The sequence below is a fragment of the Nannospalax galili genome, unplaced genomic scaffold (assembly GCF_000622305.1).
Source record: "Nannospalax galili isolate Female #2095 unplaced genomic scaffold, S.galili_v1.0 scaffold674, whole genome shotgun sequence".
NCBI lineage: Eukaryota > Metazoa > Chordata > Mammalia > Rodentia > Spalacidae > Nannospalax > Nannospalax galili.
Window position 1 is genome coordinate 892,274 of NW_008335202.1, and position 17,659 is coordinate 909,932.

Here is a 17,659-nt window from a genome sequence, read left to right on the forward strand (position 1 = left end):
AATCAATTTCTGTAAGTCACTGTGGGAGTACTGAATGTATAATTTTGTAGATTTTGCCAACATCATTCTTAGTATTTTTCACACAGATGTCTGCAGAAAATTTCAGAGATCTCTCCTCAATCTTGAAAGACCTGCTTATTCAGGGTTTGGGATTTTCTATTTCTTCAAGAGCCTGGATAAACCCTGAGCCCACTACCAAGAAGGTTTAGAAACCTCTCCACAACTTTGGCTGTCTCAGGAAAATGGAGCACAGACTCCTCCTTCCCAGGTGGAGGATAATGCTTCGTCCAAGCTATTTTTAGTTGCCTTCCTGTACATGCATCCCATGCTCCTAAACCTGTCTGCTTTGGTTTGCCAATGACAGACAGGACTCTCTCATTTTGGAGAAATAAAGACATGGAAAGAAACTACTACATTTCTGCTTTGAGATTTCTGGAAGATATTTTTAGGTTAATGTCCAATAGATAATCTAATAAAAACAGACTATAAATTGCTTGGTTTTCAAAAAATGTGTCATAATTTGGGGGCAATGAGGTTGTCAAATTCACCTAGGAAAGCTTTCCAATTTCCTATCCAGAAGGGTTCTTGCCAACCACCCTCCCTGCAACCTTTTCTCTCTCCATATTCACAGGAGACAAGAATGCTCATAAAGAACAAATACACAGGCAAAAGCTTCCCTTGTAAATGTCAGGCGCTCCTCTCCTCCTCACCAGCTGAGAAAAAGCCATGTTTTAGTTCACTACTATGTGCCAGATCCCGGTTTTCAATTTAGTGGCTTTCCCTCTTTAAGCTTAGGGATGCAAACGTAACCTGTCTTAAACCTCTTCATAAGTACTAAGAGCAGCTCTAAAAGTAAAGGTGTGGTTCATTCCATTTTCAGGTGTTTGTTCAAAGGCTTGTTGATATGCACAGTTCCAAGGCAAAGCGCCTAGTTACAAGCATCATATACCAATAACATTGTTTTGGGGAAGTTCAGATGAGAACCTCTCCTATCCAAACTGCTTCTTTCCCTGTCACCAATAGACACCCCAAAAACAAAAGCTTGGTTACAGCACATGCTTGCGTGTGTGTGTGTGTGTGTGTGTGTGTGTGTGTGTTTGCTTGTTTTTTTTTGAGACAGTCTCCCTATATCCTCAGCTAGATTGGAACTCTCTATGTAAACCAGGCTGGCCTTGATCTACAAGAGATCCGATCACCTCTGCCTCCCTAGTGCTAGGATTAAAGTCAAACACCATCACACCCACCAACAGCACTATTTTAAGGGTACTCACATAATCACTTTTCTTTTTTTTTTTTCAAAATTTTATTTATTTTTTTAATTTATGTGTATCTGTGTATTGCCTGCACATAGGTAAGTGTACCCATGTCATGCAATGTCAACAGAGGACAGAAGAGGCTGTCAGATCCCCTAGAACTGGAGTTATGGACAATTGTCAGCTGCCATGTGGGTGCTGGGATTCGAACTGGGGTCTTCTGCAAAAACAGTCAGTGTTCTTAACCATTGAGCCATCTCTCCAGCCCCCATAATCATTCTTAAGATGACCACAGTGTGCTTATCAGAGATGAAGTAACATCTGCAAGCTGCTTTCATCTACCTGCCTTCCTGTCCCAGTTGTTTCTGGGAGTGGTCGTATCTCACAAGAGATGGGGTAGAAGGCAGAGAACCATGGATCCCTCAGGAATCCTTCCAGCTTCCAGTTGAATAGTGCTGGGTCCTCCTGTGGGGTTCCCTGTTGAGTCTTTGAAGCCACTCTACTTAATAAGAGGAGAGGGGGGAAAAGCACGACCATTGCTTTTCTTTCCCATTTTCTCCCAGTTCTATTGAGGTACAGTTGATAAATACAAATTATACATATTTAAGGTATAAGACAAACTATTTTGATCTACACATGCGACCTGAAATGATTACCATATCCTTCACCCCACCTTATATAACTCCCTCACCTCTCCAATGGTAAGAATACTTAAGATCTACTCTTATAGCAGAGTTCAAGTACATAATACATTATTAACAATAGTCACTATGCTATACCAGAAAATGGTTTTCTTAATTTCACTTCTATCAGATGAGGGGAACTACCTCACAAATTTAGGTCACAGATTTTCTGTCAGGCTTAATTTTCAATAGTATCGATGTTTGTCTCTGGGCACTAATTGATATTTCAGTGGTTAGTTATGAGAGGTAACAATGGCGGACTGGGAGGCCAGTGCCATTGTAAACTGGAATTCTTTATTTCAAATCCTGATTTCAAGATTCTAACAGTATAACTTTAAGAATGCTTAGTTTGGGAGCTGGAAGGACAGCTCAGAGACTAAGATCTCTGACTGCTCTTACAGAGGACCTGGGTTAAGTTCCCAGCACTCACATGGCAGCTAACAACTGTCTGTGACTCCAGTTCCAGGGGATCTGACACAGTTCTTCTGCCCTCTGTGTACAGTGCATGACACCAGTGTACTTACACACATGCAGGTAAAACACTCATATGAATAAAATATAAATAAAGTATTAAAAATCAAAGAATGCTTAGCTTGACTGTGGTTCCCAAGAGAATTACACATTTAAGATACACACACACACACACACACACTTGTATTTTTAACTCTATTCTTTTGAATATTTACACATTTCCTCATTTTTGGACTTTTTGTGCAATTACATTCTATTTCAGAGATGTATAAATTGTCTTTAATAAGTATTATTTATGCATTCTGTTTCTCACCATCTTTCCAAGGAACTTTCGGCAAATATACAAGATCTGGAATGGAATATTTGGGAGAAAACTGTCACAGAAATAGATACAACTAATGCCATAGTCAGACAATCCATTACTGAAAAGCAGGAGAATTTAGTTTAGTGCCAATTCTATGCAAATAGCTAATATTTCTTAGAGTCCTCTATACTCATATTAATAAAATAGTTCAAAATGGCTGTTTTTGGAAATTTGGAGACTGACCCTCTAAAACTTGCAAATGACAGGCAGACTACATAATCAAAGACAAGAATTAAGTTTGGCATAGGCTCATTGTTCTAGTCTCACAGAAATCAAATGACTTCCCAGTCATGGTCTTTAGCCCAGAACCTCTATCCTTTGCTCCAGATTCTCTAAATATTCAGGTATCTCAAACTCAAGGCAGCCAAACAAAACCCTAAAGTGATATTATAAACTTGCTTCATAGCCAGGAAGAGGGGATTAGGGAGGGGCAGATCTCATTTGCTGAACAAAAGACACCTATATTCACCAGGGTGTCCAACCCAAAACCACAACATCTGCTATGGGCTGCACTTTGTGATCCTTGGGTCTTTACTGACAAGCTAATCCTGAAGGTGATGGTATGTGAGGATGAAGCCTCTGAGTGGTAATTAGGTCATAGAATAGAGCCCTCACAGTGTATTAATACCCTTATAAACAAAGTTAGGAGACAGCTTGTTTCTGCCAGCTACATGAGGACACAAGAAGGTATCCACTGCAAAAAAGGGAATCGCTAATACCTTGATCTTGGACTTTCAGCCTCTAGCTGTTGTTAATGTGGCCTGTCCATGATATTTTTGTTACAGTATCCCCAACTCACTAGGACAAGATCCTTTTTTTTTTTTTTTTTGTCAGTCTTTTTGAGACAGGGTCTCCCTGTAGCTCCAGCTGGCCTGGAACTTGCTACATAGACCAGGCAGGCCTTGAACTCCCAAAGATCCATCTGCCTCTGCCTCCAAAGTGCTGGGATTAAAGACATGTGCCACCACACCTGGCAACATCCTAAATTTTTTAACGCTTCACATCCAATTAAGAAGCCCTGTTTTATTTTCTAACCACTTCTCAGAACATCTACATTTCTTTCTTCCTTTAGTGGGTTGGTTGGTAATTTGTTTATTGATCTGGTTTTTTTTATTTAATAAGCACATGATTAGAAGAAGCATTTCATTACAGTTTTAACATATTCAGTAACAATTTCTAGAGCAAGGATATATCTCTTTCAAAAGCGGCTGTAAATTTTAGGCTCACAGTTGAATTAATACAGTTATACAATATTGAACTCAGTATAAACTCTGTAAGACATAAAATTGAATGAGTTTTTAACCTTTAAAGATCTCCATTTCATTTTAAAATATGCTGTTTCCTGCATTTTTAATGCTACTAATGCTTAGATGTTTGCACATGTGTCTCTAGTCTCTCTCTGATTATTACTAGTCATAGTCGGTTATACTCGAATCCTTGGCACCTGAGTATGGATATAAAGACATCAGGTAGATTTCAATGGTAATGTTTATCACCTCTACTAATCAACATGAAATAAATTTTCATGCTTCCCCCTCAAACACGTCTTTTTAAAATTTGTTTCTTTTTTTGGGTGTCTATCATACAGAAGATCCCAAATAATCTTATTCATCTATATACCCACTTCCCAAATGGCACCATCCCATAGCCTCCACCCATATACTCTGTCATCCCTGTTATTGTCCACTGTGTTATCGGCACCCCCAGCCATTCGCCACTGCTTGTCCATCCACTGAATCTAGTCAACCTATCTAGAGATCCTTGTTTTAGTTACTCCAGTAACTCTTTACTCTTGTTTCTTGTTATGGAGCCAGCTTTACATATGGACTCTTAAAAAATTATATTGACCCCTTTAATCTTTGGTTATACTTTCCTTTTAGGTGTTTAAGACCCTACAGTTGGCCCAGACAAACCAATTTATTTTCACTCTTAAGGTCATTTGAGGATCTATCCCTCAGGGGTAACATGGGCTTGGGAGGAGCCCCTGGCTCCATTCTTTTACCAGTTCCATCTATGTGAAGATAAGTCAGAGGTCCTGCTCCACCATGGCTGCCTTCGCTTGGAAGCATGGAGGAAATAATTCCTCTGTGTTGACCCTCCTCTTTGTAGACTGGACTCTGGTTCAAGTCCATCTGGTGGGGTCTCCATGGCCTCCTTGATCAAGAGGACAGGTGACTCACCAGTTACAGGACATTTTGAGAGATGCTCATAGTCCCCTGGAGCTTAGTCGACCTAGGAGGGAAAGGACCAAAAATTGTCCTTTATGTCCCTCTCACCAAATTAGTATAGGCCTCATAGTATGGCTGTTAAACATCCAAGAAGGTTAGTTCTAGATCTGGTTGTTTTTTAAGACAAAGTCTCCTGTGTAACCTGAGCTGGCCTCAAACTTTTGATCTTCCTGCCTCAGCCTTCTGACTGCTGGGATTACAGAGCTGTACAACCAAACCACACTCTGCTCCTTCCACAAAGCTTACCAAATGCTAACTGGCTCAGGTACTTATCTCTTACCTGTTACTGCAGTAACTCTTTACTCACTTTTATGCCACTTCTCATAAGTAAAATATCTGTAAATATATATGTATATGTTTAATATTTAATATTGGCCAGATTTTCAAACAAAAAGAAATGAGAATTCACTGTTTTAAAAATGAACGAGTCTCACCTGTGCAACAATTGCTACTTCTCTATACATCTTATAACGCTACTCTATATAAACTAATAACAATACCCTATTCTTATATAACCAAATATAAAATCCATATATATATTTCTTTTTTTTTTTTTCTTTTGAGACAGGGTCTCACTGTGTTAGCCCTGGCTGACTTGGAACTCCCTATGTAGACCAGGCTAACCTTGAACTCACAGAGATCAGCCTTCCTCTGCCTCCAGAGTGCTGGAATTAAAGGCATATGCCACAACGCCCAGCTCCTGGAATACATTATTTAATGTTGTTTACAAAATATCTCATTGTATGATATTCGGACATATTCATAGCCAAAACTGATTAAAGTATTCTATAGTTGTTTATGTTGTTTCACAGGCGACATGGCAAGGGATAACTCTGTGCCTGAAGTGTTTTGCTCCATTTGATTTTTTGTGTGTTTGGTGTTTGCCCAGGTAAACTTTGAGGAGTGGGATTACCAAATGTCCTGTTAATAATGATCACATTAGATAATACAGCATAACGCCTGAGAGTAGTTTATGCAAGACTTCTTCCAATCCTTTTCTGTGTTACCTCAGGCACGTTATTTAACCCCTCCATGATTCAATTTTCTGTGAAATATGAATGGTAATTCAATCTTCATTCCTGGAATATCATCAGGACTAAACAGCAATACAAAACAAGTTCTTAGAATTGTGCTTGGCATACACAAAGCGCTCCATGAAAGTTACTTGCTATATTATATATAAGTAAGTATGAAAGTTCTAAAAGGATCACAACAATTTTCAATACACTCAGCAGGGCACTACATAACAGTTTTACTGTAATTAAATCATCAAAATACACACTGACCCTTTTTGGTGATTTTTATTTAATTAGCAGGTATCCAATCATATCTTAGCACACACATTTTTTAATCCCAGGAGTACAACAGTTGTTCATTAAGTAAGGGTAAATTGTGTAAATGAAGATAGACTTGGGGAACTGGAGTTTTTACTCTTTGGTCTTATATACCCTGGACAAATAAGCTTAGCAGCTTTTTTCCCCCTCCAAAAACAAGTATGTTATACCTGTTACTCTAAAAATGATCAGCAACATTAAAAAGTACAAGAACGGCTGGTGGCAATCCTACTATTGGAGGATACCTCAATAGGTGCACTTTAAGTATTCTTCTGTATAGAGACCATACAGCAATATCAAAGGAATGAAGTGAAGAGTTCCAACTGATCCCACTGGGATCAACTACATCAATAAAGACTCTAACAGAAAGGCACACAAACTTAAAGAGACAACTTGCACAACAACATATGTGATAGCTCTGAATATTTGTTTCATGAGAAATAGTATGTGGGGGGAAAAAAAAGGACTTTGGCTTACAATGAAAGAAATGAAAAAACAGTAATTAAATCCTAAGTCAAAGTAAACACAAACATGTGACTTAAGAAAATAAAATCAGCCAGGCATGGTGGCGCATGCCTGTAGTCCCAGCACTTGGGAGGCAGGGGCAAGCATATCTCTGTGAGTTCAAGGCCGGCCTGGTCTATATAGTGAGTTCCAGGACAGTTGGGGCTACAGGGAGACCCTGCTTCAAAAAGACAAAAAAAATAAAAAATAAAAAAAAAATAAAATAAAATCAACTCCAATCTGGGGAGATGGTTAGGTGGTTACAGCCCTTGCCACACAAGTATGAGGACCAGGGTTTGGATCCCAGAACCCAAATAAATGCCTGGTAGGTGTGGCACCCTGCCAATAATTCCAGCCGGCCAGGCACAGTCAGAGGAGTCCTAGAGCAAGCTGACCAGGGAGACAAGGCATATCAGTAAGCTCTTGTTTGACTGAGACACCCTAGCTCAATGAATAAGACGGAAGGGCAACTGAGAACGACTCCTGACATCAATGGGTCTCCCCATGCAACACACACACACACACACACACACACACACACAAAACATATACACAAAACATACACACCACACATGTAAAATATGCATATACACACACATTACACACATGCAAACAGAAAAAAGAAAAAAAGTAATCAACTCCATGCCAACACCATGCAAAGAACTTGGCAAAAATCTAAAAGGTCTGAGTTCTAGTATAACAAGTCTCACACATGCAGTATTTCCAATAGTGCTTTTCAAATTATGGTTCAGGAGCCATTAAGTCATCGAGTCAATTTAGTGACCAGCTTTTTTTTTTTTTTTTTTAAGAAAAAAGGCTATATCACACAAAGTAAGGGCAAGCATGGTTTTGCTTGCAGGTATGAAGTAGTACCAGAGAGTACATATGTATATAATAGGTACTAAATAGGTAATAAATGCAAAATATGTATGTACATAATAGGAAACTAAATGTATTTCTTTTAGGATGACAGAACAAAAATAAAAGCTACTGATCTGTTACTGTTTCCTCATCTCTTAAGTGTAAGTTACATTCTGCTTCAGACGGCAGCCTCAAATAAAATAATTTCACTTTTTTTAAACTATGAAATTTTGTATTAATAGGCTATATTACCAGCATTTTGGTTCCATTTCTTTAGCGTTTAATGGTTTTCTGATACATGTGCTCACAAGATAAAGTTAGTGCGCCTAAAAACTTAGATATGTTGTAGTAAAGATAGAAAATGTTGGTACTGGGCACAGGTAGAAATGGGGAAAATCCACATTTCTTGAAATCTCATAATCTTTATGGTGCCTACTATATAATATCTTCTAAAGGGAAAAGAGACCAGAGAGAAAGGACAGCATCTCTGTTACCATGGGGATCATATGTATCATCACACAGGATGACCAAAAGAAGGAAAAGTTTTGTTTTTTTCTTATAGGCTGTTGCCACAGGAGGTTGGATCAGAACCATCAGCCCTATGGTCTATACAACCCTTCTCATTATTCTTTCTTCTCACTTACAGTATAGAGTTCTGAATCAGACCCTGAACTTCACCAGTGAGCCTAAATAGCTATCTAGCTCTATAGGTACATTATAAGTATCCTCTAGTTTCAATGCAGAAGCACAAATAGGACACATTTAAAAAAAAAAAAAAAAACAGCTATACAACTGACAAAAGCCAAGAGTAAAGATACACACCCTCCTAATTTTCCTACATAAGCTACCATCAAAGCACCCTTAAGAAAAGAGACTAAAGATCCTGAATAAGAAAGAGAAGGTGCCAGGCATGATGACACATGCCTTTAATCCCAGCATTCAGGAGGTAGAGGCAGGCAGATCTCTATGAGATCAAGTCCAGCCTGGTCTACATAGCAAATCCTAGGTCAGCTAGCACTACAAGGAGACCTTGTCTCAAAAAAAAAAAAAACAAAAACAAAAACAAACTAGAAAAGAGGAGGTATCTCTTCCTTAAATTGAAGATGCTTTAACAAGGAATGTGATTCCTACTCCAGTGGGTTCTAAAACCAATTCCAGAGAAAGACAAGACAGGAACGTTTGTGAGGACTCACTGATATCAGGACTTCAGAGGACTCATTGATATCAGGACTTTAGTACTTTACTTCAAAAATGCCACTCATGACCTTCGGGACAGCTTGTTCTGAGTTTGTTTCTTGGGGCTTTTTTGTTGAATTTTTTTTTCCTAGCCCATATTCTCTGGCCAAACAAGCTTCACCAGACTCACACAAGTAAAAGATCTGTCTAGGTTTGAGAGGGAACAACCTGCAGCTCAGAAGACCCACTGTCTCTCCTAGGACTGTTATGCATAAATGGCAGACAAATGGGCATAAACGTGCAGTGATTTTAACATTCTTTCTGCATAATGCCCACCATGTATGAGGGAAGAGGAGGGCAAGAACAGATGAGGCTATGAAAGAGGCAGAGAGGTTGGAGGGCATTTTTATGAGTGGAAGATGGAGAATATTTGAGTCGCTCTCTGCCCATGGAGCTCACCCCCGAGAGACAAAACATGATTGAGAAAGGGGGCAGTGGTCACCTGGGTTCTGGCAGCCTCCATGTTGCATGGGCTTACTTTCGATCTTAGTTTAAAACCACATGGGACATGTCACAACAGAAACATCTCTCCGGTAAGCACTTGATGCCCAACGGAGATGTTTTGATAACCAAAGGAAGTTGTAAGAATTCTACAGAATTAGTCTTGGGAAGGACCCTGTATGGCACTTGCTGCAGAGACTAGGACTCAGGTTAAATGGCTTACCTCTAGTTACACTGTGGACAGCAGTGTGTCAGCTAGAGCAGTAGCTAATTATATCTGCCCAACTAAATAAGCCTATCACTGTGCTTCTTTATGCATTTCGTTTGCTTTGCAGTGCTGGGTTTCAAACCCAGGCTCTCACATTGGATCACTGATCATGTGAGGCCAGTGATCTACCACTGTTCTATTTCTAGCCCATCTATCTATTGATCGATTGATCGATTCAGTTAGGGTTTTACTAAGTTGATTATGCTGGTCTGGAACTCATTTTGTAGCCTAAGTAGACCTTGAACTTGTATGTCAGCTGCCTGAGCCTCCAAAGTAGCTGGGATGATTAGTCTGAACCACCAGGCCCAGTCACTAATAGGTTTTTAAAAAGACAAGGCTCCCTATCCCTCTAGCTTTGCTGCTGTATTTTTCCTAGAATCATAACGCTTTGGAACATGACAAAGTATAGCTCGTTTTAATTAAATTTAATTAATTTATAGCTCACATCATTTAAATGTTAGAAATAATTCCTATGTACTAGATTTTAATTTCGGTCTCTGATACACCTTAATATTCTAATACATCTTGCTACAAGTATAAAATTTAAGTGGTTTTACTCATATCTGTATTATTTTAGATTTAATTATAAATTATATAGAAATTAATATCCCATATGTAAAAGATCATTCTTAAGAGGTATCATGGCAAAAATACAGCACTTACACTGAAACCTCAGGTATTCTAATTTACAGATTTATTGCAAAGAATAAGGAAATCGACTTACTTCCATACCTAATATGAGCCAAATATCCATGCCCATAAAATATTTTAATATAAGAACTAAGTGCAAGTAATAGGTAGACAAATCCATAACCAAGTTCAAAATTAAAAAAAAAAAAAGACTTTGCAGTATAAGCAGCTACAAGCTCTCATTGGTGAGAAATGAAGTCCACACAGAAGTATCCTAGCAAAATTTTCATCAAACACATGCCTAACAGATGGATTCTCAAAAACAGCCAAGCATTCCACAAGCCAAATGCTCAAAACTTAATAAAAGATGATTAACATTCCTGAATGTATGATATTGCATAAATGAGAACCCCAACAATAAGTTGGGGCAGAAGACCCTCCCTGCTCTCACCTCTCATTTTACTCCATCTCCTATCCCCAAACATGCACACACCCTCCTACCTCTTCCTACTCTGCAACCAAATCCCAGCCATTGTATGCTGGTCTGCTGCAGCCCCAAACACTTGACTGATAGATAATATCCGGCTTGCCATTCCAGGAAATCCCAGAGTGGTTTTTAAGCTTCTGCCCACAGCTTGTAAAGAAAGGCGAGAGAAGAACTAATCGATACTAGCACTCCAGCTGTGACCTGGCACATAAGGAAATCAAGAAAATAAATGCCATCCATAATCTGTATAATTTAACACTTGGAAGAAAACAACCTCCGGGATCGACTCTAGGCGGGACACTAGCCCCGGTGGGTCTGCGCTCCTGTACTAAAGGTGGTAAGGCCGGTTAGGAGAGGATGCGTTAGGGTTCCTCACCAGCTCAGACAAGGAAAAATCTCCTCCCAGGCAAGGGTTAATCTAGCCCCCAAAAGAGAGAGAGGAGGAGGAAAACAACTCCTCTCTGGAAGAGCATTTGGCAAAGGTTCGCCTTACATTAGAAAGCTGGAAACCGTTCTCCAAGGTGGGTTCACCACAAACTATTGTCTTGCTAACCAGTCACCGACCAAAGGAAAGCTCGTGTAAAATATGAGCATGACTTTGTCTAATCAGAGTCCCTTCAGTAGATTCCAAAGTCCTAGCCCCAGTCGAAGTAGAAAAAAAGAATCTCCAGTGATTGGGACTCCCTTGAAACGTTTCCCAGATTTTTTTTTTAATTACAGGAAAATGAATTTAAAACATAAACATATCTCTACCTCATATAAATCAGTAGGTCCGTCCCCAGTGAAAACAAGAACGCCAATCGACAAGACGGAGCATTATAGGAAATAAAGATTGTCAGTAAAATCCATAATGCTTTCTCTCTATTAGACCTTCTGGGAGGTTATAATTGCATTTGGCCGCTTCAGGCTTGTCAGGGAGTCTGGCTTCTAACTGCCTAAAAGGAGTAACTGTCAAGGGGCGACCCAGTTGAAATCAAACAACAAAAACGGGAACTGTAATCCGCTAGAAAAGGGAGGAGGGAAGGGAGCCTCCTGTATTCATCAGTCAACATTAATGTCCTTTGTTGTTCACCTTTGCACAGAACAGTGAGCGCTATCCTGTTCCTTTTTCTCCTAACATCAGTGCCAGGGTAGTCCTCTACCAAAAGCTGTCTCCCAGGCTAGGAAGAGCCAGGCTTTCGGACCCTCGTCTCCACCACCACTTTGCAGCCGGCCTCCACGACCCCCACTGCGCTCATCCGCTGCTGAGAGGGTGGCCAGAAGAAAAAGGCACTGCCGAAATATCGGTTCCTGTCCAAGGACCAAAGAGCGCAGCAGCACAGATGTTGAAATTTACCAACCCCCGCCCGCAACACACACCTCAGACAACCGGGAGGCAAGAGGGGAAGAAGGCTGCGTCCCGGCTCCGTCTGTCACCGGGGCTCCTCCGAGTGCCACATTCCGCACTCTGGAAATGCCGACCCCAGCCACAGGCACTCTGCGCCTCCCCCACTGTTTGGGGGATGTTCTTACCGCCGATCGCGGTTTCCCTCACCACCCGGAGAAATCCTAGCAGCCCAATGCCTTCTCCCCGCCACTGTAGGCATGAAGGGGCTGGAGGGAGAGGAGCCCTGTTGGCTTCCTCCTCCAACTTGACACGCAACCCGCCCCGCCGCTGCTCCAAACTCCGCCAGCAGAGCCAGGAGCCGCTGTCCCGCCGCGCTACGGAGCCGGGTTCCAGGCTGATGGAGGAGAGAGACCCCGGCGCGCGCCCCTCGAAGGGAGGCTGGCGCGGCCAAGCCCGGGACCCGCGCGCGATGCCAAGATCCGACATCTGCAGCCAGGCAGCGAGGAGAGCGGCGCGGGGGTAGGACCGGCACCGTGCGCCTGCAGCCGGATAAAAGTTCGCCCGCGACACTCACCCACGCCGTATTTCTCGTGCTCCGTAGGTATCCACATGGCTAAAAGGGGGCTCCGGGTCTCCAGGCTTTGTAATCCCTTCGCCCCTCGAGCGGCTCACAACAATGCTGGGCTCCCGAGGAACGACTGCAGCGCCGGAGCGCGGCGGCTCCGCGCGGGCTGCGGGCGCTGGGCAGGGGCTGCACCCGAGGCTCCCGAGCCGGCGCTGTCACCGCTCGGCCGAGGTTGCGTCGCCCGCCGCTCTCCCGGCGGTGGCTGCTCACAGTCCTCCGACACGCTCCCGGGTACCCGGCGGCGCAGTCATTGTTCTGATTCACTGAACTAAGCGAACACGCCGGGGCACTCTCGGGCGCACCCCCGCCCGTCAGCGCCTCTTCCAGCGCTCCCGTTCCACTGCGCCCGCAGCATGCTGGGAATTGTAGTTCTCGGCTTCCGAGTCCCGGAAGGGGGCGTGGCTATAGCGGATAGGGGCGGGGAAATCCAATTCCGGTCGCCACATCCTATTGGCCCTGCGGGTGGCTGTGCAGAGAAGGCGGGGAGGAAACACCGCGGCGGGGAAAGCGTCCGCCCCCAGGCGCATTCCTATTGGTGCACCCCCGCATTTCTCCGCCCACGTCCCGCACCTTTCTACGAGCTGAGTAATGGCTGCTCCCCAAACTCGGAGGGCTGGTGTCGGACCCCAGGATCTCAGCGCTGGGGTTTGCTGCGGAATCCGGGACGAGGATCATGAAGGTGAGTAGCTGTCCCTTCGATGCGGGCGATTTGCCCTCGTTTCTCCATGCCCGGCTGCGGGTCAGCTCTGGGAGCACCTGGGTGCCAGCTACAGGGCCACCGGCGAGACCCGGTGGGACAGGATGGGCGTGAGGTAGCTGCAGGGCCGAAGCTGTCCGGAGAGGACGGAGAGAATGGGAAGAAGCTGCCTTCCCTGTCCTGGGAGTTCCTTGCGCTGTCGCCTTCCGGTTTGGAGCTCCCTGCTTTGCACTGGTGGCCGAGTGGGTGTGGGTCGCACGTGTGGGATCGCAGCGCTGGGTTTAGCAGCGCTTTCCTGGCCAATACCCTGCCCACGCCTAGGTTTGCTGGGTTTGGCTGGGATCGTGTTTTTCTTTGGTTTGGGGAGGATTTCCAGTCGCTGACTGGTCACCGCTCTCTAGTACTTACTTGCCAGTTGGTGATTGGAGTAATCTCTAAAGGAAAAGGGTGTGTGCATCTCAGCCAGCGCGTGGCCAGGTGACTGCCCTGGTGAGTTCCACCCAGAGTTCAGCGTGGAGCCCAGGCGATCCAAGGCCCTATTTTCCCACAGAAAGAGAAAAGGTGATTATGTGCACTTCTGCCTTCACAAAATAAAGAGAGTTATGAAAATTATCACAGATACTTTCATGTTGTCCTCTGATCCACTGTGAGGATCAGAAATCAAACTTTGAAAGACGCGAGTAGACCACCTTTTTCTTTTGGTTTGTCTTCACCCCCATCCCTCTTTTGCTGTAGTGTATTTAGCACAGCAAATCCTACTCCTGTGATGGATATGATTTGGGCCTTAATTTTGGTTCTCGGTCCTTGGCGCTTTTTGTTTCAGCCTTCATAACTAAATTGAGATTTAGTTCAAAGTTTTTTTTTTTTTTTGGTCTTTTTAGAGACAGGGTCTCTCTGTAGCCCCAGCTGACCTGGAACTCATGGAAATCCACCTGCCTTTGCCTCCAGAGCACTAGGATTGATTTTGATCAAAGTGCAGTTTTTCCCACCTCCCATCAATGAAATTTTCTAACTCTGAAATTATGTCAGTCCACCTAGCAGAGGCATCTTTAGTTGACTTTTGAGTTGAATATTGAATTATAACCATCAAACAAGCAGTTTGTTATTGGGTTGACCGTGTGATTTTTATCTGATAATAAACTATTATGGTTTTCCAGGTTATCAAAATTCTAGATGGCTAACATTTTAAGATCTAAAGTTGGAAGTTTTAGTGAATTCATCTCACAGATTAATTCATTAAAAAGACATTTGCATATTCCCCCAAATCATGGAACATTTAAAAATCATTAGTCACCTTAAAAGTATAAAAGGTTTCATTATAAATATTTCAAATGGGTTTGTAGTGTAAAAAAAAAAAAAATGATACACCATACATTCCCATTTCCAAACACATAGTAACAATTTGGTGTATTTTTTTCTGAGGTAGCTCTTTTCTTTAATATTTTATTTCCATTTTTTGTGTATGAGTGTATTGTCTGTATATGTGCATGAGTGCACCTGTGATGTTCAATGTCCTCGAAGCTCAGAACAAGAGGGCATTGGATTCCCCTGGAACTGGAGTCACAGAGAGTTGTTAACTGCCGTGTGGGTGCTGGGAATCAAACCCAGGTCCTCTGCAAGAACAAAAGCCAGTGTTCTTTAACCACTGAGCCATCTCTCCAGCCCCCTAATGTATTTCTTTATAACACACGTTGTGTATTTTTTCTTTTTTGTTGAATTTTTGTGTATTTCATACAGAACATCTCATTTAATCTCAATCATCTTTAATACCACCTTCCCCACTGGCACCCTCCCATAACCCCCCCCACACTGGAATTCACACATTCTGTCATTTGTCTTAAGGCCTATTGTGTCAAGTTAGTGTCCCTGGATATCCCTCAGGGCAAGTTCATCGTCTGAGGTCTAGTCAGCCTATCTAGACTCTCGCTTTACGAAAATCAGCTCTTCCTCACCTAGCAGTAATCAGTTGCCAATATTTCTTCAGCTAAGGTGGGGGTCAACTGCCCATTTCCTCAGTTCTATGTTGGGTCTTTGTCTGAGTTTGCGTGGGTCCTGTGCATGCTGACACCATTGCTGTAGGTTCATATGAGCAGGATCCCAGGAGCTTGTAGGACTCATCTACTTGCCTGCTCTTATTATCTTTCCTTACCCTCTTATGCAATAGTCCCTAAGCCCTGGGTGGGTATAGTTTAATATCAGAGTCCTGTCCAAGGTCCATTCTGCAGACTCTTAGTCTCTATACTTTGGCCATTTGTGACCTTCTGTATTAATAAAAAGGGATAATCTAGTAAACTCAAAGAGCAGCAGCTTTCATCTTTCTCTTATGAAAGCCATTTCGGTATCAGCACACTGATTATTCATGTTGTTAAGGACACACATCATATTCCATAATACAGAGAGTTCATCATACTCTAGCCCTTCCCCTATTAGCAAACATAGAGTGACTTTGCTGTTTAGTCATGTTACAGCAAGTGGGTTTATGTGCACATGTCCTTGCCCATTGACTATGTATCTTGAGGAATGGGTGGGTCAAATGTTATGCCTGTTTAAAACTTTGGTAGCTGCCAGATTTCCCTCTTAAAAGATATTCAGCATACATTCTCCCAGGAATAGCTGATTTATTTTTATGTTTATCTTCACCAACTATGAGGAAATTATTAATCCAGGACTAGTGTTTAAATGACTGTGGGATTGAATTGGGTGACTGATGAAAGCTTAATTTTAGGTTCCAATTTGTTTCCAATCAAAGTATTGAGCAGCAGTGAATTTGCGGTGTCTATAACAAAAAAGTTCCTTACCCTGGTTCAGAACTGCCCAGTGTTCCCATTGACTTGTAGCAGTCAATGGAGAGCTTAATGCTTGGCTTTTATGGCATTTTTATGAGGTAAAGTTGTCATTTAAAACTCTTTAATAATGTATGTGTCATTCTGTGACTGTATCAAAATTCTTTTCAAACCCTGCAAAATGTGACACATATTTTAGGTGGAAATAATTATATTAGAAGTATGTTTTTTGTTAGGCAGCCACTTAGGTTATCAAGTATGTCTTTCTCTGTAAAATCACACACCTTTTTAATTTCTGGAAAACTGCCTCTTTTAAGAGGTTTCCCTCTAGCTCTAATTAAAATGTCAGTCTATGTGTTTAAAATCCTGAGGCACAAGAGCCTGAGGAGTCATTTAATAGAAATCTTTGCAGTTCTACAAATCTCTGCTGGAAGGAGTCACATCATGGGGTGATGTACAGGCAGATCCAGCCCCCTCACTGAGACCTTTGTGCTGCCTGAGTCCCACTTTTATCCAGGAAGCACCCTGCATTGGTTGGCTTTCAGCCAAGCTTTTTTATTTACTTATTTATTTTGAGAAAACCTAAAATGGCAGTTTCATTGATAATACAGATAAAGAAAGAAAGGACACCAACCGTGAGTCTACCCCCCTTCCTAGTTCTCTCATGCACAAGTTACCCCTGGGGTGTTGTGACTAACTGGATGCTGTGCTAAAGGCCTTTTACTGAGCTCAGGACAATGGATATCTATTGAGGCTCATGTGGCAAGGAAATGAAATGTCAGGGTCAGAGTTGAACAGCACTGCTTTCTGTACATTTGAACAGAAAGTAGTATTTTGTATTGTTTCCTAACATTAAGAACAAACAATAGGGTTCAGGTAGATGACTCAGTGGGTAAGAGCACTACTATGCACCAGTGAGTTCAGATCCCCTGCACCTATGTAAAAGTCAGGTAATGGCCCTTTGTGCCTATAACCCTAGCTTTGGGAGACAGAGACATGTGGATCCCAGGAGGTTACTGGCCAGCCTACCTAGCCAAATGGTGATCTTTCAGGTTCCATGAAAGACCCTGTCTCAAGGAAATAAGGTAGACAGTGATCAAGGAAGATACCTAACACACTTCTCTGGTCTTCACATGCAGTTGCACAAACGTGTGTGCACACATGTATGCACACGCACATACATACAAACACACACAGAGAACAGATAGTATATGAATTCAAAATCTCCCACCCTTGAGGATATGTTACTAATTTATTCTAGTGCTATTTTTAATAAAAAATCAATAGGATCACACATCTGTAGTTGAGTAATTGACACTTCTAGGAGGATTTCATGATTGAGGTGATTTAACATTGTTTACCTGTACACCCATACTCTAATATTCTGAAAGTCAGCGCAATGTTTCCCCTCAAATGAATGCACATTAGATGTTTGTCATAATGTTTGCATGTATGATATTTGTCCTG

General features: G+C 42.2%; 1 protein-coding gene across 4 annotated transcripts in view; it reads right to left on the reverse strand.

Annotated features, from left to right (window-relative positions):
- Dock4 (dedicator of cytokinesis 4) overlaps positions 1 to 13,028 on the reverse strand; it is a 492,219-nt gene extending 479,191 nt beyond the window's left edge. For 3 of the 4 annotated variants that reach the window (XM_029561952.1, XM_017797318.2, XM_008829791.2), the window contains exon 1: positions 12,662 to 13,018. In XM_029561952.1, the coding sequence (XP_029417812.1) occupies positions 12,662 to 12,698 (37 nt within the window). In that variant the 5' untranslated portion in view covers positions 12,699 to 13,018. Of the gene's footprint in view, positions 1 to 12,661 lie in introns of all 4 variants that reach the window. The other variant, XM_008829790.3, reaches the window with a different exon arrangement.
- Between the last annotated feature and the right edge of the window lie 4,631 nt (positions 13,029 to 17,659).